Source organism: Orbicella faveolata, unplaced genomic scaffold (genome assembly GCF_042242905.1).
Source record: "Orbicella faveolata isolate gen_17 unplaced genomic scaffold, um_ofav_v1 contig_4, whole genome shotgun sequence".
Lineage (NCBI taxonomy): Eukaryota > Metazoa > Cnidaria > Anthozoa > Scleractinia > Merulinidae > Orbicella > Orbicella faveolata.
The window spans coordinates 4,180,156-4,205,937 of record NW_028301569.1 but is presented as its reverse complement, the minus strand read 5'-3'; the positions used below and the strand labels follow the sequence as shown (position 1 = coordinate 4,205,937).

General features: G+C 37.5%; 2 protein-coding genes and 1 pseudogene across 2 annotated transcripts; all 3 read right to left on the bottom strand.

Moving 5' to 3' along the window:
- Window positions 1-6,264: 6,264 nt before the first annotated feature.
- Window positions 6,265-10,745, bottom strand: LOC149101093 (beta-1 adrenergic receptor-like). The gene has a single exon (XM_089276180.1). The coding sequence runs from the start codon at window positions 8,095-8,097 to the stop codon at window positions 7,024-7,026; it is 1,074 nt and encodes a 357-aa protein (XP_089132306.1). The 5' UTR covers window positions 8,098-10,745; the 3' UTR covers window positions 6,265-7,023.
- Window positions 10,746-10,850: 105 nt separating this feature from the next.
- LOC149101092 (adenosine receptor A3-like) lies at window positions 10,851-12,757 on the bottom strand (annotated as a pseudogene).
- A 3,858-nt stretch (window positions 12,758-16,615) lies between these two features.
- LOC149101091 (adenosine receptor A3-like) lies at window positions 16,616-18,354 on the bottom strand. Its single transcript, XM_089276181.1, has one exon. It carries the CDS (start codon window positions 18,352-18,354, stop codon window positions 17,287-17,289), a length of 1,068 nt encoding a protein of 355 aa, XP_089132307.1. The 3' UTR covers window positions 16,616-17,286.
- Window positions 18,355-25,782: the final 7,428 nt, after the last annotated feature.

Here is a 25,782-nt window from a genome sequence, read left to right as displayed (position 1 = left end):
GTTGTATCGAAAAGGTGTTTCAACTTCAGATGAAAGCAACTTCTTACAAATGTCATGTTATATTCCTTGTTTAATTTTTGGCAAGCTTAAGGTTGCAATGACCGTTTATAGTTAGTGATATAATTTCAATTGCCAAAACATGTTTTATTTTTATTTTTAAGTTATATTCTATTAACACATTACAATCAGGGGTGAAATAAGAATTGAATTCATGTGAAGGTATTGTTAGAGTTTTAAATATGATGCATATATATTACAGTGTCAAACAAATGAGACCATCAGTCATCTTATTAAAAGTGCCAGCCCTCGCTTTAATTTTTTGCTATGGTACACCCGTAAGGCATGCCATGGAATGACTTTGCAAACACCCACAGCTATCGAAGGTTCAAAAGACTGCAGGTAATCCATGAAGTGTTGCACCTTCCCAGCAACTACCTCGGGGAATCATTTGTGCCGATCTCAAAAATAAGAATCCCGGGAGAAGACTCAACAGAGACTCAATAGCAAATATTGAGATCCCGATGATAAAACGATACGCTTCAGCTGTTTGTCTCTTCAGCGTAAATAGACACTAAGTGGTCGTTTATCTTCTGTTTAAATATATTCCCCCCAGTGCATTATTTTGTTGAAAAAGGAACTGGTTGTCGGTATCGTCGTTTACTGTTCAGTCTATAATCATGACTCTGCATGACTAAACAGGCCATAATAGTGATAGATTCTAAGAGGTCCGTTATCGTTTGTTTGTAATTGCCTTTCTTGAATTTGTTAAAATGGTCCCAATATGAAGAAAATTGGCAAAGGTTTTGTTTCAAATGAATCAGTTCCACCCATTTCAAAGAAGATTGAGATGAGTATAAGAGATGTATACATTAGTGGTCTAGTAAATATAACATGAAGTGCCGAATGCCTAGTGGACAGGAAAATAGGGAGGAAAACCTATCAAGGCAGAAAGTATAGTGTGCCTTAAATTTGATGGAAATTGGAATTCTGCTCTTAATGACCATAACTAGAACGCAAAAAAAGAATAAACGAAAATTGTAAATAGATATATCTGCTTCTAATTTCAAACTTTATTGACTTGAATGAATCGAATTAAACCCAGCTAAAAGAAGGAATGTTCAAAGACCATACCGTTTAAACAATATGAATTTTCTTCCGATAAGTACAGCCTAAAGCCATTAGTTCCACAAATTGTTTTGTACTAATTTTCCCGCACCTGACACCTTGACGTGGGCAGCATGCTTTAAAGCAAAGTTCATTTTTCAAGGAGATGGAACGTTTTACAACATGATATGCGAAAGAAAAGGTATTGTTATATAAAATATAATGATGCAAGAGACCGCAAACGAAAATGTTGCTGGTACACGAAGGATCTTGTCTTTTGCAGCCTATATAACGAAATACTTTTGGTCGTTTCATGCTATGATGGAAACAGGAAATAGGCGCCGGCGTGATGGGCCACTTGGCTTGTATGCAGACTTTACCTTTTACTTTTTTTGGAGTAGAGTGATGTGCTTAAACACGCCTTAATCTTAACTGGAAAAACTTAATTGAAGTAATTACTCTGTAAAATAGCCCTTTTCATGATCAACTTTCTGCTTTCTCATTTGCGATGCAATGTAATCCAACGTGCTTGTGGATGCGAGGCAATTTTGAGCAGAAACAACAAAATTACCCAAAATTGCCTCGCATCTATGCTGGCTTACATTGCAATGCAATGTTATGCGAATTTGAAGGCTATTCTCAGCTAATTTAAATACTGTAGCCCTCATAATTAAACCAATTAGATTCTAGACAGATTTTACCTTTCTGATAGATCTCGACAAGCGGACAATTCTTACGACGAAAATGACCAACATATGATAGGTGAAGACGAAACCCACACCAGGATTGAAGAGTCACTCTGCAGACAGGGAATAAATGAATTTCATCGACAGATATCTCGTTTAGCATTTAATATTCTTACATCAATAACTGTATTTCTGGGAAATGTTTCGATTGTGTTGTGATTGTTGCTCTTCAAAAGGTGTCGTCTCTTCATTCGCCGTCAAAACGTCTGATTCAATCTCTCAGGAACACCGACCTATGTGTGAGACCTCTCTACATTTATTCCACCTTAATGCCTCCATGGCCAGCAGACTCTTTACATTGTACGTTATTACACCCTTAGTAATTCAGGGTTCCTGCTTCGTGTAACAGGTGCAGGTTTTTGCTAAGTGCCGGTCTCTGCAAACTGCAATAAGTGTAGACAGGTTACTTGCTCTGACTGTGGGAATAAGATTCACAAATGTCGTGACTTTGCGTTTTTATTGGTACGCGTACGCGTTTTTATTGGTACCTCTTGGCTTTTCGCTAAAGCCACTGGATTGTCATCATACTTCTACAGGTTACGTGTTACTATTTCTTTCAGCTGTACTTTAACTTAACTGTGTGATTACCTCGACAGTCTGTTACACGAAAATTTACCTCAAGCTTCGCAATCACCGCACTGCTGGACATGTACAGAATCAGCAGAAGCAATTAGCCAGGGAAGGAATTCCAATCAATGTAGCACGCTACAGAAAGACAGTGTCCAATGCATTGTGGGTGCAACCGAGGTTATTCGTTTGTTATCTTCCATATGGTATATAAACAGTCAATCTCTTTTCACTGGAGTGTGTTTAACCACTTTTGTACTGCTGGAAGATGCGGGAAGTGAGACAATCAGTGAAAAACTTGACGAGGAAGTGTTGGTGCTTCCCAAGTAATTAGATCTTGGAAATTACCAAATATTGCAATCGAAAGCAGTCATTTTGTGTAACTTAAGCTTGGTTTACTGTGGGTGATCATGTTAAGTTATTTGGTGTAGTTTATTCCCAGTTTTTTTTTCAAGTGGTGCGGACTTGTAATTCTTTCCTGATACAGTAAAACTCGCATGTTACAACCCCTCGTTTTTAAGGACCTGTCAGTCTACGATTTCCATTCAGACCCCCCTTTTAAGTCTAACATTTGACACAGGTTCTTATTTTATAGAATACTTTTCAAAGAGTCTTAAATGTTGACAATTCGATAAATCAACTGCTCTAATGGGCAATTAAAATGAACCAAATCCCTTGCAATGACCTCTCAGCCGCTTAACTGCGACAGAAAAGTACGCTTAATTTTAATGATTTTTTTTTCCCATCTTATGATCTAGCCTGGTCTTAGCTCTCGGTTTGTGGGGTCGAACGAAATCGCCTCGCCTTTTTATCCATTCGTTCTTCGCGCCGGCTACAAACCTCACTACAAACCGCACGCCTGAGACCATAGATCACACTGTAAGTGTCTTTGTCTCATGTTTCAGATGCTCAGCTTCCTCTTTGATTTTCCAACACTCCCTATGCACATCGTAATGAGCTTTACGTGTTTTCCAAAAGGCTGCCCTAAATAAGTATTAACTGCAATGCCCACACAACGGCCTATAGTTTGTTTTCTCAAACGGAAAGACTTCTTTGAACGTAATACGTAACAAAGAAGAGACTTGACGTAACAAGCTTCTATTGAAATTTCTTTGCTTTAGCTCTTGGCAATTGAATACTGTCCAGGAGAAAAAAACACAATCACAAGCTGGCGGTACACTTTGGCGGCGATTTCTGTCGGTTTGATTAAAGCGATTTTAGCGTGACATCTCATGTGTTGGGCGTTCTTCTTCCAGTTCAAAAACGTTAACTGCGGTAGCTGTGTAGTAGTCTCTTGCTTCGTGACCAGGTTAGTGATCCTCTTCCATCTGCAAAATGGAAGATCAGTTTGTCGCCATCTCGGAAATAGGTCCGCTTCAGAGAAGCGATAGAAGCGCGAGACAACGAAGAGCGATTGATGCTTGAGGTTCTTGCTTTCAAATATTAATAACGCACCGAAACTACAGTAACTAAAATTGGTCAAATCCATTTCATTCTACTAGGACATGAAAGAACGAGCAGGGAAAGACCAAGGTAGAACAAGGTTTTCGATTTTTTTAAAACTTGTTTTAGAGATGCTGGTATTGAAATAAGGTCTCGGTTTTAACCAACTTCTGCTACACTCATTTCATTATCGACATTAGTCAAATAGGAATTTTACTCTAGCAAAATTTTACATTTGTTTTCAAAATTGATATTACATAAGTAGACCAAGATTTCGAATGAACTGTAGAGTGATGATTTTCATTCAGTTTAAATCTTTCTGGTGGACTCTTATTACTTATCAACAGAGCAGATCGCGGACTTTTAGCGGACTTTCCTGGATTCGGAGTCGATATTACGGAAATTCTCCTTCCAGAATTTTATCTGAATTATTGCACGAACCCAGTGAAAATTTCAAGAGGTTGTTATTCTCGGGAGTGAGGGAAAAATCAAACAAAACAGAGTGTTCGTGTTCATTTCAGTTCGTGTGTTCTACTTAACGCATGAGTCATAAATTTTGTCATAGTATTCTCAGGAGACAGACGGAAAATACAGAAGATGCTTGATATCAATGTTATCGTCGTTCACTCATGTTGTCACCACCAAAATATCGTTTGACAAATTCATATTTCATATTACGTTGAAATTGTATAGCAAAACTAGTTTTTTTATTGAACGTCAATTTCCAGAACAATCAAATTTAATTAAAATCTAAGTTCAGAATTCAAAAAGACTTGGATCTGTCACAGTTGATTTCAAAGACTTATTGAACAAAATATAGGGTTAATCGAATTTTAGCATCGAATGAATAACTGCATGTTTGACGCTTTATTCAAACCTTTTACTCACAGTCAAGGCATTTAATCTTCTTTTATGTTATTTGAATCAACATACAGGACTGCTAGACAATGCTCAGTTTTGAGACAAACTGTTTGCATTTTTTTAATTTTGATTTCACCATGTTTACATTTATTGATCTCGAGCATGATGTTTACTTTTGTTTTACACACGACAGATGTTTTTGACAGCTGCATGAATTTTTCTCAATCTTTCACAGCTACAAAATAAATTTTACTTGTAACTATACGACATAGGTCAGTGGGGCATAAACTCAGATGATTAGGAAAGGAAATTTCAGGTAAGATCAGGATCGACGCGAAAACGCATGTGTGGCAATTTTGTGAGGTAACTTTACAAAGAGGCTATAAACGAACTTCAATTGTCATTCCCCACGCATGTATTCACATATAACAGTAAAACATCATGAATTACATTGTTTATGACCTATTGAACAGTACTATTGTTTTAATCTACTGATTTCTGACAACTCCTCTTGGGTCAACATTTAGCAACAAACTATGACTCAAAACCAATAATAGATAAAAAATTGCCTTCTCCTTGCAATTTAAGGCAAATACATTACCTACTCAGGGTTTGTAAAAACCTTGAAAGTCCTTGAAGATGCTTGAATTTGAAAATAAAAAAATTCAAGGCCTTGAAAGTACTTCAATTTGAGGACTAGGGCTTGATTTTAGCAATGCTTTTCCTTAAGCAATTTTCAAGTTGAAAATTACAGTACTTTCATGGAAAAGCTGAGAAATAATATTAAATAATTATAAAATTGCTTATGCAAACCATTCCAAAAGCGGTCCTTCAATTATCTAAAACTTGGCCTTCAAAGTAATTGCAAAGTCCTTGAATTTCAACCTTTGGCATTTGTAGGAACGTACTCCTGTATGGTAATATATTATTTTGATTGTTTTCTAGTACCATAACAACATTCATTACACTCAGCAGACAAAATTAAACACAAGTAGAATTATTCATGACTAGCAATAACGAAATTGCGTGACAACAGTGACAATCGCAATATGGCAGTCCCATAAAGATAACTCCAGATGTGCGACATTGAAAGCAGGAGTTCACGCAGCCATGCGTCTTGTTTAAATTTAATGCTATGTTCACTGATCATGTCGCTTACGTTGGTAAGAAATGATTGCCGTTTCTGTTGCCGCCATCCAGACAGCTTGCAGGAAACTGGTTGAAAAATGTTCTTCTCCAGGACTTGGTTCCTTCTGCCTTTAGTTTTAAAATTAAAGTGTCGGCCATTTTCTTCAAGGTGAACGAGATCAACTTCCAGCCAACTTTAGCGCCTACGCTTCTTCAGTAAAAAGCTTAACTAAAAATGCTTTTTGAGTGCCGATTGAATTTTTACGGAATGCTAATTACATCGACACTTACACGAAATATTACTTCTTAGCCCTCGTCTGCTCTGTCTGCAGTTTTAGTAATTTTCTTCTTTTGGAAAAAAAATTCCAAGCTGAAGATAACACGAAAATGGAATCAGCTCAAGTAAAATACGAGATTATCTTTTTTATTTCGGTTGTTTCCGCTAAACAGCAGTGAGATTGTGTCAATTAGCTAAAGGATGGTTCAGATAATAAGATTCAAACAAGAGGTTCCACGGAACGAAAAGTTAATGGTAAATAAATATTCAAGTTGCAATTTGGAAAGCTTTACTGAAAAGACTTTCTGAGTGTCCGGTGAGTTTTGACGAAATACTATTTACATCGGCAGTTACACGAGAAATTATTTCTTAACCACTCTAATTTGCTCTTTCTGCAGTTTTTCTTTAATAGTGTTAGTAATCCTCTTTTTTTTAGCGAAGATAATTGCAAGCTAAATATGAGGGTATCTTTTTTATTCCGGTTATTTTCCGTTAACCAGCTGTGAGACTGTGTACATGAGCTGTTGCGAAAAAATATGAACATTACTTACGCCCTTTAGCGCAGAAAATAAACAGCGAACGAAGTTTGTCGTGATCACTGAATAATATTCGTTTTTCTTTTTGTTCTGCTGCTTTTTCCTATGCCTTTCGGGTGTGGGATTTCCCGATTTCGATTTTGAAATAATTATACCTTTGTACTGAGAAATGTAACTGTTGTAGTGTAACAAATTGCGAAAAACAAAACTGCCTCATCAGAATTAAACAAGGACAACAAATTTAAAACATTCAAAGTTCAATAAATTTTCAAACACTGGAATAGCAGGCTGCTGTTTGTTTTGCACAAATAAAGGGGTGTCTGCATTTTCTAATCCACTTTGCGTAAATGTTTTGTTTTTATCATAGAGGTATTTCTTTACATCCACCATGCGGCTCTGCCTGCCTTCTCGGCTCGTGCTCATCGTTGAACGGCTGAGTTCTTTGTTCTGCATTAACATTACCGTTGACTCCAATCTGCCTTGGTCCAACGATTTTGCTTTCAAGTTCCTCAGCTTCTGCAACAGTTTTTCGTGACAACAACTGAATCAAGGCTACGCGAAAATCTCTTAATCTAACAGCGTAAATTAAAGTATTAAACAACGAATTCAAAACTGGCAATAAAGTAATAACATAAGAGGCAGTAACCTTTATATTGGAAGGGATTCTTTCCTTGAAAGAGACCAGAATAACAGCAGAGACATGTGATGGAATATAGCACAGGGAAATAACAAGAAGTACAATCACAGTCGTGTAAAAAGCTTTCCTTTTCTTGAGTAACTTTTCCCTGGCTTCTAAAGAAACTTGGTTAGCAACAATTTGTTTTTTGTTGCGACGGACTTCTTTGTATACAGAGACATTGAAGTAAATGTGAAGAATGATTAGTAGCGTTTCAGAAACCATTGGAATTGCTGTTTGCAAAAGGTCTGGGCTGAAAAGGATGATTGCTGCAGCCCACGCCAGAGCAGACGCCATGATGATGCGAACTTCAGTGACCTGGGTCTCGTGTGTGAAGGGGTGTTTTATCGCAACATAACGCTCGGCGCTCATCAAAATTAAGTGGTTAAATGAAGACCGTAAACATATTAATGTGACGCTGTTTGATAACCCGTTTATGGTACAAAACATGATGTCACCTCTGAGAAGTAAACTTAATTCGTTTGCAATAGACAGCGGTTGAAGAACTAGTCCAACTCCGAGGTCAGTTGTTGATAAGCAGGCGAGTGCTATGTTAGATTTGGTGCGAAGCTGTGGGTTGGTTTTCACTGCAACTATCACCAGGATGTTGAGCAAAATTATGAAAGGACAAGTGAGAGCGTTGGCGACCATTCTGGTGATGAATACAGCGCGTACATCAGGAGAAATGTTTGCGAGATTTCGAAGATAAAGGCAGAAAGTAGAACTAGAGAAAGCAGTGTTGCTCGTAGTGCTATTCATCTTTGCTCCGATCCTGACTCGTCAAGGCTTCTTCACTTTGCGTTGCTGAGATGGTTTTCTTGCGTTTTGCGCTTTGTTCGCTAGTTTCCTTGAAGATTCGTATAAAAGTGGAATTGCACGCTTTTGATTGTATCATTTCCCTTAGTTTGAAAACAAATTACTTTAATCACCTGTCTACAATTTAATGAACTAATTTGCATCATTTCATTAGCAAACCATAGTTAAGTGCTTGGCAATTTTTAATCTTCAGTACACGTAAGCTAAATTTATGAGGCACTGTTAAAAAGATCTTCAATAAAAAGTAATCAGTAGATATATAACATTGCAGAATTTTGAACCGCTACGTGCATTGAGCAAGCGGTGATTTGCAATGTTTGGTCGTTCCCTTGTTGGTCTTAACACGTTAAGCATTTTTCCTACCTCGGTTTCTGTACTAAGAGTTTAAGTAATGGCAATAAAATATCTGAAATATTCATGCGTTTACCATGCAAAATTTTGTGATTTAAAATTGTCTGACATCTCGCCGCCACAAGTGTCGCTGCTTTCCAAATAGAAAATATTCTTCTTGTTTTGTTTCATTTTCTTGTAATGTTAAAAATCTGTGTTACCTTTGCAGTTCCTACGATACACAGAACTTGTTTAATATTACTATATGTTACGTTCAATCATGTTGCTTCTTTTCGCGAGAGGTGATGGTCGTATCGAGAGGTGATTGTCGTATCTGTTGGAGTCATCCTAACAGGGTGCAAGAAACTGTTTATAAAATTTTATTTTCCAGAACTTAGTTCTAGCGTTAGCTATTTTTTTGGGCGTTAGTTTTAGAATTAATGTGTCCTCCATACGCGTGTATCGTTTAGGCCGGGACGCAGTCGGTAAGAAAACAGGGTTAATTTCCAGCCATGTTTAGTGGCTACGTTTGGTAAATAAAGAATGATTCTAGTGATAAAATTCAAACAAAAGTTTAAACCAAAAAGAAATTTAGTGGCTTATACATATTCAAGGTGCAGTTTTAAAGCTTTACTGAAGAGACTTTTTTAAGTGTCCGGTGACTTTTAACTGAACACTAATTTTGCCAAAAGTTACACGGAAATTTTCTCGTCTGTTCTCTCTGCAGTTCTCAGCTAACAGTAGTGCAATGCCAAAACTGTATTGGTAGGTTGTTTTTTTATTAGTTGTTTTTCTTGAAAAAGTTACAAGCTGTAGATAAAGTAGAATGAAAGTGGAACCAACTCAAATCAAATATAATCAGCATATTTACTTATTTTTTAATTAGTGTTATTATCCGTCAAGCAGCTGTGAGATGAGCACTCTCTCCCAGGCATTGGAGCTTTTACATGCTAGAGAGGGTAATGCATCTTCCCTGGGCACCCTGTCTACTTGCCCGAGGCATCCCTCTAGGCGACCTTTCCTTTTCTCCTTATAAACGGTTCGTGCCGTATTGCCAGGCTAACCGAGGTTTAAAAGACCGTGAAAGCAGCGTTATATTCCGAGGCAGTTTTGGTGGCAATTAGCGGAGTGCGAAATAATAGCCTTAGACATTGAAGAGCGGCCGCTAGCGGAACCCAACTCAACTTCTTCATTGTTCTCTATTTACAGTGTTTACATTAGTCAGTATTATAAATATAAGAAGAGGAGTAGTTTTTACATATGGAATAAACTAAAATCGTGTTTATTTTCTTCACTAAAAGGTATATAACATATATTTACTTAAACCATCCTTTAGCTAATTGACACACTCACAGCTGTTTAACGGAAAAATCAGAATATAGAAGATACTCTCATTAGATTTTATTTGAGCTGATTCCATTTTCATTTTATCTATAGCTTGCAATTTTTTTTTGTTTTTTCCAAAAGAAGCAAACTACTAAAACTGCAGACAGAGCAGACGAGGGCAAAGAAATAATATTTCGTGTAACTGCCGATGTAATTAGTATTCCATAAAAACTCAGCCGACGCTCAAAGACTATTTTCAGTAAAGCTTTTTATTGACTAAGCGTAGCCGCTGAAGATAGCCGGAAATTGATCTTGTTCTCTTTGAAGACTACGTGTTGGTTTTGGCGCCGACAAAGTAGGATTAGCGGACACTTTAATTCTTAAACTAAAGACAGGAAAATTGCTACTGTTGGAACTTATTGAAAGAAAAGAAAATTTTACCACCAGTTTCCTTCAAGCTGAACAGAAACGACCAACAGTTTCGCGCAAATGTAAGCAACATTATTGAATATAATATTAGACAAATTTTGTTCGTCGGATGAACATAAAACTTCAAAGGTGGCACAGATTTTAAAAAAAAAAAAGAAAAAAAAAAAAGAAAAGCAAATGCATCAAAACAATATGATTTTCTCCTGTTTGCAAAGCAATGACACATGTAGTGCCAAGATATTAGAAAGAATTTTGAATTATTAAATCTTGGTAATCTTGCCATTATATTACTTAAGAGCGTGTCCATGAGAAAACCAGGCAGGACCAGGCAGGACCAGGCAGGGGCGCAAAATTGCGTGTAAGTGACATGTATGTAGTAGTTATTCCGTGCTTCCATTCTATTTTACGCCTAAAAAAAAATAAGCTGAGCGAGCTTGTAAGTTGAATCTTCTGCTGCAGTATTTATATCGACAAAGTGAGAATGCCTCAAGATATAGCTCCGAAAATATTTGGAAGAAGTTTCTCTAGTGCTTCTTTTCGCCGAAGTTGTACTCGTAATCGATAGGAAAATGCTTAGCTAGGTATTTCTTCTTGATTTGGAGTTACGTAAGACAAAAAACCAGCTTTTGTGTTTTAGTGAATGTTCATGAAATGGCCCTTAATCGTAAAGTTGTATGTAAACAGTACCCCACACTGGCGGATCTAGGGGAAGGGCCCTGGGGCCCTCCACCCCTCCCCCTTATTTTCGGTAAAAAAAAAAAAAAAAAAAAAAAAAAAAATAGCAGAAGGAAGAAACGCCGGCAGGGTAAGGATTCCCTCCCCTCCCCGCCCCCTTCCCCTTCCTTAGCTCAAGGTCTGGATCCGCCTCTGCCCCAGCACAGAAAAACATACTGAAGTCCCCAGCTTTTTTGAGAACTTTGTTGATGCTCACACTACCCATGTCAGAATAATGTGTATTTGGTTTTGCCCATTGCAGATATTTGCCATTACTTAAAGGCTATTCACAACATCACGAAGTATGCACCTTACTTAAGATGAGGCCACCGAGAGAAATCAAATTGCCTAGTTCAAATAAACATCTGTGCGTTTAGACTGATAGTTGTAGAACGTTATCCTGTAAATTTCATTTTTACATGGCTTTTTTAGTTGTAGAAATACTAAACCAAAGATGGCTAATCATATATGCATAAATTAGTATCACACGGCCAATTTTGCCGGGGCTCTCCCTTACTTGAACAAAATGAAACATTTTGATCTATTTTTTGCCACAATCATTTAATAACCAAGGTCAACATTTGGGCCAAGTTTGAGCGAATTCGGTGATTTGAGCTGTATCACTTCCTGCGTGGTTTTCTCATGGACACACTCTAAAGTGGAGAGCCACATGCTTTGTAGGTTTATTTTGACGGATGATCATTGAGTTGATGTCAAGAAGAGCTAGGGCTTCGTATCCATGAAAGAGTTAACAGGAGAAACAATTCAACTGCCTGATCGTGTTCATCACTGCCTGTTTCACTTCTTTCATCTTCCAACAGTACAGGAATGGATTAAAAGTGGAGTTTAGTAAAAGAAGAGTTAATGTGGCATGCTGTGCAAGAATAAGAGGTTTGTAAATAACTAATATCGCCATCACTACACCAAATGGAAGATAACAAGCCACTAGTGTTATTTGCACTCGCAATGCACTGGATACTGTTTTTCTGTATCGTACAATATTCAATGGAGTTTCTCCTCCATTCTGTTATCCTTGATGAACATGCTGTTGTACTTGAGCTTGTTGATGGCGAAGTATTCGGTAGATTTTCATGTAACAGCTGCGTGAGACTATTATACACAGGATTACGTCTATAGAAAAGATGGCAGAACTATAAGAGATGTAAAGAGCTATTACAGCAGTTGCAGTGTTTGAAAGCAAAATTATAACCGCAAGGACCCATACTTTCCTCAAAGTAACCACCTGTCTGTACCGAATCCCCAACTTAAGGGCGAGAAATCTGTCCACACTTATTGCAGTCAGAGTCATTAAGGATACTCCACAGAAAAAAAGACTTGTCGTATTGAAAAGGAGTGTAGAATAATAACAATGTTTGGAATACTCAGCGGACAATAAATCGTTAACGTAAAGAGGCTGTACAACCAGACCCACCCAGAGATCGGTGATCGCAAGGCAAGCTAACAGCAGTTTTGATGGCGGATGAAGAGATGACACTTCTAGCAGAACAGCGATGATCAGAACATTTCCCAAAAACGCGGTGATGGAAAGAAGAATATTAACTGCTGAAAAAATGATCTTTTGCTTTGGTTCGGTAAGAGACGTGAAGCAATAAAACTCTTCAATTGTAGTTTGGTTAATAATTTCAGTTAAGTTTGACGTTTTATTCTTGACAACGATTGTTATAGTGTCCTTTTGTTGGTTTAACCAAAAGTGTAGTGAAAATCCTCCGTCCAAATATAACTTTTGCTTCTTGATATTCTTGATATTGATACTCCTTAGTCGTATAAGTCTCGTGACACCATTTTAGGGTTTTGTTTTTCGCTGAAAAAAAAAAAAAATAATAATAATAAGCTGCAGCATATTTTTCCCATCTTCTATTAATTTCGCTATTTTCGTCCTTAAAAGTTGCTTCTAGGTAGCTTTCGCAAGAATTAGTGACCTTTTATCTTTGAGCACATGTTTCCACCCTTGATCTATTGTTATACTGAGTTGGTTAGATGCTTTTTATGATGATACGAATGAAAAGTAAACTGCAGAAAGCCTGATAGTGATGTTTTTCTCGAGGCTTTATGAAACTTTTAATTACTACTCGGATATTTATGTGCCTAGCGTAAACCTTAATAAGTTTTTTTGTGCGATCATTGGCAAGTTGTGGTTGACAAATTAAAGGCGTGCATCGATGAGTACGAAATATCAAACGTTTCGCTTATTCACAGTCGGAATTTAGTAACGGGACGGCAATGATACCTCTCAAGCAAGGCCAAGACATTGTATTTGTCTGGCAGTAATCCAATGACGGAAATTATAGCTTTAGCTATACCGCACAGAAAATAACAAGTCAGCTGCGCCATTTAAAACCACTTTGGCTTGAATGAACTCATTTTGGCAAGTGTAGTTTCCTTTAAAATAGTCCAAGCTATCAAGCGTAAACTGTTCTTCCCAGGCTTGGGTTGAAACTCCCGGTTTAGCGATGACCTCCAGTGTCATTAATGTAAGAAATCGATTTTAAACTTGGCAATATCAGCTTTAAGACATTGAACGCCCAAACTACTGTGCATTATTTATTCACACCAAGTTCGTTCTTTTAATTGAACATGCTATAAGCGATACCCTGCTGTTATGCCAACGCGGTTTAGCCTCCATGTCACGTTTCTATTTTCGTGTAAATTTTTACTCAATTAGATGATATTAGCTTCCGGTAAAGATCGAAAACAATCTTTACCTTTTTTTTGGAAATTCAGAATTCGAAAGGAGAAAATGGCAGTTTTCATTGAATTTTTTTTTAATTCTTCCCCTAAGCACTTTTTTAGTATTTATTTCATTATTTAGAGGGAAATTCAGATTCAATTTTACTCACCAACTTGATCTTCTTTTATCAAGGCGAAACCGATACACAAACTATAATCCTTTATAACAGCAGTAACGCACCTGCCGCCGTGGGGGGAAATGAACCTTGCATTAATATTTTTTAGCCAAACAAACTGTACTCGGAAAACCACAGCGAAATGAAATGCTTTTACCTCGACGTATGCATATAATTTCTTATTGTGTTCTGTCAGACCCAGTAGTTACGGAAACCGGCATTGAATACCATTATTCAAATTATTATCAGATAAAGTTTCATCCTATTTCTCAGCTATCAGGATATTTTTTTTTTTCAAAATATGTCATTTTTCTGCTGACAAATATTCACAATTGCAATGTTCAACAATTCTCTGCTATCACTGAAACCCCATCCAGACTGTATTTTCTTGGTTGCTTGGTTACGTAATAAATGGCTGGATTAAAACTGCAGTACTCTGCAATTGACAAGCTGTTAATTCCAAAAAGACCACGAGTGAGTGATGGTGTCCTTAACTGCTTTTTAGCTTGTTTTTCCCGTATGTTCCAGCAACAAGAAATGGATTCAAGATGGAGTTTAACAAAAGTTGAGGGAATTTTACGGCCTAAGCGCTATAAAGAGATTGCGTGCAAGTTACATTGATTTCTGTTGGTTTAGAAATTTGGTGATTAAATTGTTGTGGATAATAGACGATATCTGCCTGTTATGCTTTAATCACCTAATCTCCTACTAACAGAAAACATGGCGGCCAACTACAATCATAAGGATGACAGTCTCTTGTAATAACTCACTCTTCATGTACAGCACATCCACAGCTACTTTGACAATGTTATGACGAAGTTCATGATCAATAACAGGTCAGACGCATAAAGAACTGACGTCAATTTGCTAAATAGACCATTTTACAGATGTCTGCTCAGTGACCTGGCCTTTAAATGACTGCGAGGCTGCAGATGATCTTGTTTTGACAAAAACCTCCATGCTTTTGTTGTGTAAATCAAGCTGTTTTTTATGTTAACTGGTTGGCATTTAAATGAGAAGAGCAGAGAGATCTGCACGGTTACCTCCAGCTTCGCTTGCATTTATAGCCTAGGTAACTAAACTAAGCACACAATTGTAACATTGACTATTGCTCGAACTACCCTCTTCATTGACCAACCAGCATTCAGTAATTTTGCCCTCTATGTTATTAGGGTACAAATTGTTTGGGTGGGTAGGCAGTTGTGTTCGCAGGCGACGTTCCATTAGTTTATTTGGTTGCAAACTCGCGAAAGGAATCTGCCCTTTAATTTACTGGTGCCAACTGTCAAATATTATCAGGTCTGGAATTCTGTGGATGGCAAAGAGTTCTTTGAGTGCTTGAAAAACAACTCTGGATGTTTCATGGCGAAGTTCCTTTATTTCAAACCACCTGGAGTAATAGTCTAAGACAACGAGGTAGTCTTTTCCTTACAACTCCAACAGATCGGTTGCAATCCATTCCTATGGATCGGATGGAAAGGGGGCTAACATAAGGTGTTCTTCGGGCGTTGGTTGATTTACAAACAAATGTATTCCAGGGTGCAAGCGCGTTTTCCCCCCTGGCATACATTTTTTTGTAAAAATTGGTAAGTTAGGGGTCTCACTTTTTTTTACGAGTTTGCAACGGATTCTACACTGTAATAAAACTTCACATAATTGCTAAATTTGGCATCATAGATCAAGCGGTGCGGTTTCTTTGTTGTCTGAATAAAACAAACGGAAAAGCGTGCATTCGGTGCATTTACCAAAATTTAGTGATTTGAATTTCTGTGTGACATCTACCCACAACAGGTATCGTTGTTTTCCAAATAGGAAACAACGATGCTTTCTTTTATTTTGTTGCATTTAAAAATCCGTGATACCGTGAAGTTTTGGGTCCATCCGATATAACTGAAAAAAAAAAAAACCTAGTTGATTTAATGCTATGTTCACTGATTCATGTTGCTTTTGTTGGCGAGAGATGATTGCCGTTTCTGTTGCCGCCATCCAGACAGCTTGAGAGAAACTGGCTGAGAAAAATGTTCTTCTCCAGGACTTGGTTCCTTCTGCCTTTAGTTTTAGAATTAAAGTGTCCGCCATTTTCTTCGAAGTGAACGAGATCAATTTCCAGCGATCTGTAGCGGCTAGGCTTGGTCAATAAAAAGCTTTACTTAAAATACTTTTTGAGTGCCGACTGAGCTTTTACGGAATACTAATTACATCGGCACTTACACGAAATAATATTTCTTAGCCCTCGTATGCTCTGTCTGCAGTTTTAGTAATTTTTTTCTTTTGGAGGAAAAAATTACAAGCTACAGATACACGAAAATGGAATCAGCTCACATAAAATATAACGAGATTATCTTTTTTAATTCGCTTGTTTCCGTTAAACAGCTGTGAGATTGTGTCAAGGTAATAAGATTCAAGAAAGCGGTTCCACGGAACGAAAAGTTAATGGTAAATAAATATTCAAGTAGCAATTTTAAAAGCTTTACTGAAATGACTTTCTGAGTTTCTGGTGAGTTTTGACAGAATACTATTTACATCAGCAGTTACACGATGTATTATTTGTTTACTCTAGTTTACTCGTTCTGTAGTTTTAATTTAATAGTGTTAGTAATTTGCTTTTTTGGCAAAGAAAATTGCAAGCTATAAAGTAAATATGTGGGTATCTTTTTTTATTCCGGCTATTTTCCGTTAACGTTATCCAGTTGTGAGACTGTGTACACCAGCTGTTGAGAAAAAATATATTTATTTCTTACACCTTTTAGCGCAGAAAATAAACAGCTAACGAAGTTTGTCGTAATCACTGCTTAATATTGTTTTTTTTTTTCTTTTCCCTATGCCGTTCGAGTATGGGATTTCCCTATTTTGATTTTGAAATAATTATACTTTTGTACTGAGAAATGCAATTGTTGTGGTGTAACAAATAGAGAAAAAGAAAACAAAACAGAGAAATTCTGAACTTTCCAACAAAATCCTGCAGTTTGAGAAAACGGGGTAAACTTACAAAATTATTTTTGAAAGTATTCTTATTTAATTTTTTTGGATGTAAAGAATAGATTCACGCCTTCTCCCATGTTGCTCCGTGATGATAAATTCACATCTATTTGATTTGAAATAATTACTTTTTGTTCAGTAAAATGATAATCGTGTTGTCCACGATAGAGGAATAGTAAATTATGGGATTAAACTGACACTATTCACATCCTCCTAAAGTGGGATATCTGGCTATTTAATTCTTCTTACAGTTTGCTTTTGTATAATATTTTTCTATTTTTTTTTCTTCCCCGTAGAAATCAAAAAAAAAAAAAAAGAAAAAAAACAAAAGGTCCCACCTCATCAGAACTAAACAAGGACAACAAATTTAAAACATTCAAAGTTCAATATTAAATTTTCAAACATTGGGAAGGCAAGTTTCATTTATTTTTCACATATATATGGGTGTCTGCATGGTCTAATCCATTTTTTCGTATATGTTCTGTTTTTATCATAGAGGTGTTTCTTGACATCCACCATGCGGCTCTGCCTGCCATTTCGGCTCGTGCTCATCGCTCAATGGCTGGGTTCTATGTCCTGCATTAACATTACCGCTGACTCCAATCTGCCTTGGTCCGACTTTGCTTTTAAGCTCCTCAGCTTTTGCAATAGTTTTTCGTGAAACCAACTGAATCACGGCTACGCGAAAGTTTCTTAATCTAATAGCATAAATCAACGGATTAAACAACGAATTCAAAACTGGCAATAAAGTAATCAAATAAGACGCAATAACTTTTATATTGGGAGGGATTCTTTCATTGAAACAGGTCAGAATAAAAGCAGAGATATTTGTTGGAATATAACACAGGGAAATAACAAGTAGTACAACAACAGTCGTGTAAAAAGCTTTCCTTTTCTTGAGTAACTTCTCCCTGGCTTCTAAAGAAACTTGGTTAACAACAATTTGATTTCTATTGCGACGGACTTCTTTGTATGCAGAAACATTGAAGTAAATGGGGAGAATGATGAGTAGCGTTACAGAAACTATTAGAGTTGCTGTGCGCGAAAGGTCTGTGCTGACAAGGATGATGGCTGCAGCCCACGCCAGTGCAGAGACAATGATGATGCGAACTTCAGTGACCTGGGTCTCGTGTGTGAAGGGGTGTTTTATCGCAACATAACGCTCGGCACTCATCAAAATTAAGTGGTTAAATGAAGCCAGTAAACATGTATATGTGACAGTGTTTGATAGCTCTTTTATAGTACAAAACATGATGTCACCTCTGAGAAGTAAACTTTCGCTTGCAATATGTAGAGGTTGAACAACGAGTCCAACTGCAAGGTCAGTTGTTGATAAGCAGGCGAGTGCTATGTTAGATTTGGTGCGAAGCTGTGGTTTGGTTTTCAACGCAACCATTACCAGGATGTTGAGCACAGTGGTGAGAGGAAAGGTGAGAGCATTCACGACCATTCTGGCAACGAATACAGCGCGTACATCAGGAGAAATGTTTACGAGATTTCGAAGATAAAGGCAGAAAGTAGAACTCGAGAAAGTATTGTTGATCGTAATGTGATTCATCTTTGCTCGATCCTGACTCGTCAAGGCTTCTTCACCGCTTTGCGTTGTTGAGATAGTTTGCTTGAGTTTTGCACTTTGCTTGCTAGTTTCCTTGATTATTCTCATAAAAGTGGAATTGCTTTTGATTGTATCATTTCCCTTAGTTTTAAAAAAATTACTTTAATCACCTGTTTACATTTTAATGAACTAATTTGCATCATTTTATTAGCAAACTACAGTTAAGTGTTGGGTAATTTTTAATATTCAGTACACGTAAGCAAAATTTATGATGCACTGGGAAAAAAAGATCTTTAACAGAAAGTATTCAGTAGATATATAACACTGGAGAATTTTGAACCGCTAAGTGCATTGAGCAAGCGGTGATTTGCAATATTTGGTGGTACCCTTGTTGTTCTTAACACGTTAAGCATTATTGATACCCCGGTTTCTGTACTAAGAGTTTAAGTTTGGCAATAAAATATCTGAAATATTCATGCGTTTAAAGTGCAAGAGTTTGTAATTAAAATTCCATCTGACGTCTCGCCGCCACAAGTGTCGTTGTTTTCCAAATAGAAAATATTCTTGTTGTTTCCTATCATTTTCTTGTAATGTTAAGAATCTGTTTTACCTTTGCGTTCATCTGATCATGATATACAGAACTTGTTTGATGCTACTGTATGTGTTCAGTAAAGTTGCTTATTTTCGCGAGAGATGATTGTTGTTTCTGTTGCAGTCATCTTAACAGCTTGCAATGAATTGGTTGTAAATTTTATTTTCTAGAACATAGTTCCGCTATTTTTTGCCGTTAGTTTCAGAATTGATTTGTCCTGTATATTTTTGCGTGTATGGCTTAGGCGGCCGAGACGCAGTCAGTCAGAAAACAGGGTCAATTTCCAGCCATTTTTAGTTGCTACGTTTGGTCAAGAAAAAATGATTCCAGTGATAAAATTCAAACAATAGTTTAAACCGAAAGAAAATTTAATAACATATACATATTCAAATTGCAGTTTTAAAAGCATTACTGAAGAGACGTTTTGTGTGTTTTGTGACTAATTTTGCCAACAGTTACACGGAAATTCCCTCGTCTGTTCTCTCTGCAGTTTTGAGTTAACAATGGTGCAATGTTAAAACTGTATCGGTAGGTTGTCTTCTAATTAGTTTTTTTCCTTGCAAAAGTTGCAAGCTCTAGATAAAATAGGATGAAAATGGAATAAACTCAAATCAAATATAATAAGCATATTTACTTAATTCCCGCTATTATCCGTCAAACAGCTGTGAAATGAGCGAGCTTTCCCAGGCATTGGACCGTTAACTTGCTAGACAGGGTAGCCCATATTCCCTGGGCACCCTGTCTACTTGCCCAAGGCACCCTTTTAGGCGACTTTTCCTTTTTTCCTTATAAACGGTTCATACCGTATTACCCGGCTAACCGAGGTGTGAAAGACCGCGAAGGCGGCATTACATTCCAAGTCAGCTTTTCATGCTGCCTCTGGTGGCAATTAGTAGAGTGTAATATAATAGCCTTAGACATGGAAGAGCGGCCGCTAGCGGAACCCAACTCAACTTCTTTATTGTGCACTATTTACAGTGTTTACATTAGTTAGCATTATAAATATAAAAAGAGGAATAGTTGTTACATATGGAATAAACTAAAATAAAATATAATTGGCGGATATTTTTAAATGCCGTTATTTTCCGCCAAACAGCTGTGAGCAGAGAGCTCTCTCCCAGGCTTAAGGGAAAAAAGTACGCGTCTTTCGGCTCAAGGACGTTCGCGCGAAAATTTTACAACATTGATTTTTTTCTGAGACTTTTACCACTCTAAGATGATAAGTTAGTTTTGTCAGAAATGCAAAATGGGGGGAAGGGGGAGGGGGTCACCGACTTCGTTTTGGAGAGAACATGCTCGGAAGATCACCCTGAATCTGAAAAAAATCGGGCTTCGTTAGCGAATAAGGCCACAATGTCTGTAAACGCGAAAACACTGCAATTAGATATTTGAACTGAAATGTTCTCTGTGGAACATTTAACTAAGTTGACCTATTAAGTGAATTTAGTCAACTGGTGGGGCTCCTTAAAGAACAAGTTCGCATTTAGCAAACACAGATTCACGCGCCCGGCAGCCGCAAGGTGGCAGGATTCGATGTCCCGTGGACAGAAATCTTCATTTTTTTTTTCTTCCCGCGATGATTTTTTGTTCATTTTTAGACAATGTGGAGATAATTGTAAATAAAATCTGTTTCTGGAAAGAAAAGTAGAGGTCACCGAACCTCCAAGATCTTTAGGGGTGGCGAATGGTAAATGCGAGACTGCGCGAGACGGCGAGGCAAGCGTTTTCCTCTGCGAGCCCGAGACATTTTGACATTTTAAATTGCGAGACCGAGACTTCAAAGGGTTTGACGTGCGAGCACAAGACGTTCAGACTCTTAAATTCGGGCCCCAGATTTAGTTGAGAACTAGATCGAGCTTGTGCAGCCTTTTAGCCAGCTTCTTCAAACTGGCTGGAACCGGAAATTCGATTATAACACACTAACGTTATGATATCGTAGAACAAAATAACTGTTTTGCTGGAGCCAAAACGGACGTTGCGGCAGGTTTTGTAGCTTTTTGTGGAATTCAGACAATTTAGGAGAAGTTAAGATTAACTTTTTCTCTGAAATTTGTAAGTTGTTTTATTGAAATTCAATGTCAAGTGAAGAGAAGACGTCATTTATAAAAACTGAGATAAACGAACGAATCGGGACTTTGAAACCCTTTAGCCTTGCGAAAAGTCGAGACTGCGAGACGCACATAACCGCTAAATATCCTAGAACATTCCCCAATTTTCAAAACTACGTGTGTTGCGAAAAAGAGTTAAAGGATAATAAACTCAATAGCCTCCATTTGGCGCGAAAATATGCTCTGATATTTGTCCCTGGACATTATCTGTTCCTCAAAGCTCACAGTTTTCCTCGAGCTACGCTGTCGGAAAGCTGTTGGCTTCTCGGAACAGATAATGTCCGCGGTCAAATATCCTAGCATATTTTCGCGCCAAATGGAGGTTATTGTTTATATATATGAGCGGGTAACGTTTACTAATAAGACGAACTGATCGAACCACTGTTTAAATAGCATCGATCGCATGATTATCTGCAAAATAAAAACTGACATATTGAAATATGAAGGTAAATATATGTCTTTTCTTTTCTTTTCTTTTCCTTTAACTAATGAGGAGATTTACCTCCATTTTGAGGCAATAAGTTCTCTCGACAAATTTCCGGTCAATTTTCTCTATACGATATACTGCGGTTAATTGCTTCGGTTTGTGCTTGGTAATTTAAAATGTGAGGAGCAGGTTATTTTATTGAAGAAAGAAAATTGGCCACTTCACTTGAAAATCTCGCTTCAAAAGCGTGGGAATATGATCACATGAGGAAACTGAAGCCACAAATAAAAGTAATTTTGGCTAATTCTTCGTGTACTAGATAGCTGTAAAAAGACTTTCTAATCATTTTTTTCGGAAATTCATGTAAAAAATGTCAAAAGGTATTTAACTTTAGACTGTTCTTGAAAACGGCAAAAGAAAAAGTAGGTACAATTTAATGCCGTGTGTCATTGTTGTGAAAACAATTGATATTCAAGTTTGATGTTAGCAAATGACTCTCTGTATACGATACTTTACTGCTGATACCTTTTTCGGGTTTTACATATTGTTATGTTAAATTTGTGAATTAGCTTGACGGTCAATAAACATTCGAAGAGAAACGCGAAGAGCTCTGCGACGGTGAGCAAAAAGCAAAGAAAATAGAAATTGGTGGAGTCTCTGACATTCAGGCTATGAATTAAATCTGCTCTTCTCTTAACAATCAAATAAATTTCTTGTGACACTTTGTGACACTTACGTCACTGAAAGAGAAATTTAACGAGGGAACTTAACCGATTCCAGTAAGAATATTATCAGCTGGCGTCATTATATACAAATAAAAAGAGTAAGCCAGGCGAATAAGCTACTGTTTCACTCAATACAAACTATAAAATTTGAACAAAAAAAGTGCTAAAAGCTATATTCACCATTTAAAGGAAGCCCTCAGTGAATGAATCCTCTAGCGTCACTCCAGTTGTAACACTCGACATGCAGATTGAAAACAACATTACGCCATAAGCGACCTTATTTTCCACTCGGTCGAGCAATTCTCAAGACCAGTGGAGTTTTGACAAGAAGACAGAAACACAGAATCAAAAGAGGACCGAGCAGTCAGGAAACATATTCTCTGCAATCATCCATTTTAAGGAGGTTTATTTATCATGACAGTGAAGAATACAGAATCACTCTGCAATTCCTCCAGTGTTTGGGCCCGGAGTCGCAACAATTCATCTGGGATTTACATCACACAACTTCTTTAAGATTATTGCTGCCATCACGACCATTGCTTGTACCTTTACCATTCTGTTAAACCTCTTGGTTATAATAGCGACGAGGAAGAGAAGAGAACTGAAAAATATTTCAAACATTCTGCTGTCTAGCGTGGCCTTAACTGATCTTTTGGTGGGCGCTGTATCTATACCGCTGTGTATCACATTAGACGCGTTAGTTATCCAGAGAGGTTTTCTTAACGATGGGATCTGTATGATGTTTTCCAGAAGTGTCTCTGTACTGTACACTGTTTGCAGTTCGTCATTTTGTCATCTGCTTCTAATTGCTTGGGAGAGATATGTGGCAGTAGCGAAGTGGATGTAGTACAAGGCTTTTGTTACTGAGGAGGTCGTGTAACCAAAAACACGAGCTCGAGAGTTGCATGGCTGTCGGCAGTAACATTGGTTGTTCCATTGGTCATCATGGTTGCTATGAGCGTTCGTTATGAAATTATAACAGTCGTAAATGTCATTTTGAGCATTTTCTGCGTTGTCTGTTTCGTTTATAGCATATTTTTTATGCCAAGGGTTATTTAATTTCGCTTTGCGAAAATGGAACCGAACGGGAATCCGCTCAGTAAAAGTTCTGGTCAAAAGGGAGCTTGAAAGCAAGGTTGCTTACACGACTTTTTGGTTAATAGTTCTCGTTGGTGTCTCGAGTGATCCTACCGTCGACGTCCTTATCTTTCAAGGAGCTTTACCATTTCTCCGCCAGATTTCCATTATACGATAGCCGGAAACAGTACTTCAGTTGAACTCTCTGTTCAACCCATTATTGTACTGGTATAGAAACCGCCGCTTAAGGAAAGCTACAATGGAGCTGTTAAAGTGCAGAAATAGGCCAGCAGCTCGCAGTGCGCGTCACATTAGGCAACGTCGCTATTCCTTGGCATCGCTAGATGTCGAAAAACTTCAAAACAAGCAACGAAGCGCACAACTATTTAGATCAGAATCTCTCGGCGCTATGATTTGTTTAGACACTTTTAGGCAGAGGCGGATTGAGACAATGAAGGAAAGACCCTTGTCAGCTCCATCGAAGGTACCAAGTGACAAGATATTCACACAACAGCACAACCAACTAATTCTCCTGGGGCGTTTTCAATCTGAACTGTTACAATTAAATTGTAACAGTTTAGATTGAAAATGCCTCAGGAGGGAAATCCATTCATCGCAAAACTGAATTACAGAGAAACACCACGGAGCTTGGAAGATCTCGGCGTCATATCGGTGGTAAATGTGATGTGATATCTTCCAAGATTTTATCAACTTAATAAATGTAGATGTAGATGTAGATGTAAAATCCTGCGATCAAGCTGTCTGAATGAAAACTCTATCCTGTCACTTACTAAATGTCATCATAATGCGACGCAGAGGAATGCTCAAAGAATCAGATAAGTGACAAGAATATTAACACACTTAAACGAGCCGTACAAAAGAAGAACTACCGAAGAGTTCACCAATGAGAAAGAGCTTTCGTATAATCTTTTCGTATAACAAGTTAATTGAAATCAGTAAATGAAAAAAAAAAGTTTCAAATTCCCTTAGAAAGAATGAAAAACAAATAGAATTGACAACAAAAAGTAATTATATCTGTGTATGCTTTGACTTGCCTTTGTAGACTTCTGTAGCGGAATGGGTTCGGGAAAGGCCAAAAAAAAACCCGACTTGATTGACTAAACAAAAGACGGATCGAAACTCAAAAAAACCGACCAATACTGTTAATAAACTTTATGCGAGTCTTTCAGTCAATACCATCGCGGCTAAACTAACCAATCACTTTCAACTGACCAGACTTATAACACCATCGACTGACAAACACTATTCAATCTACGAAGTACCAAAACATGCTTATTTTGTTCAGCGGAATGGATGCAAAAGAAAAACCATGCGTTACTTTTGGACTAATGCTCTCCTTCAAGGCAAGGAGTTAGATAATTCATATTATCTCTGTGGGCAGACAGCGTTTTTATTTTATCATATCTTCGAGTGCAACCTTAAAAGATAACCTTGACGGCTAAAAATAGTTGGGGTTCGACTTGAACATCTTATAAGGTGAGAGCAAAATCCGTAATTTACATTCCTAAGGGAGGTAATGAGCATCCCCGACCTTTTCACAAAGGAGTCCTTTTCACAATATGGGGCCCTCCTTTGTTGTAAGTAGTATAGGGGGAGTCACACAAATACTGTTTCAAAGAGGGAGCTGAATTTCACCGTTTCGCAGCCCTCAGGTTCAACCGGCCCGAGCATGTGAGGGCCGGACTTGACGGTGGGGGCTGCGATAAGGTTAAATAAAGCTCCCTCTGCGAAACGGTTTTTGTGTGACTCCCCCTATACTACTTTTGTTTATTATCCCATATCGGGACGTGAAGTTGCCATGGAAAATTCTCTGTTTATCACGGACATGTATGAATGAGTGGGTAACTTTTGCCAAGATGAACAAACAACTATTGCGAGATCTTATGGTCAACCGCGAAATAAAAAAAAAAAGCTCTTCAAAATTAAAATATGAAGGTTATTGGATGTTTTGCATCTTTGGGGAGATTATTGTTTCCATTCTCGTACCGCCATTGTGACTGCATAAGAAACATTAGCTAACATTGAGTTCGCTCATCAAATCTCCTGTTAATTCTCCCTTTACAGAGAGGATGAGTTGACCAATGGAAAAGAACTTTCGTATAATCGTTTCGAGTGAACGAATTTATAATCATTTAAACGTAGTGCATCGTAAAATGTTTACATTTTCTTTAGAAACAATAGAAAAATTATAATAATTGGCAGATTAAAGTAATTATGTGGGTGCTTTTGCTTATCTATCGGTTGACCATTGTAGCCCTATGGGTTCGGTAAAGTCATATAAAATATGCTCTATTTGTTCAATCAGAAGAAACAAGAGACCCACAGAAGAAACACCCGTGATCAGGCACAATGCACTGTTTGTGGGATAAAAAATGAGATTAAAATGGAAAACAAAGCTTACAACAGTCATTTATAGATTATAGAGTCCTCATTTTAAAGTGGCTGAATAATGGAATATATTCAAAACATCGATGCAAAAAA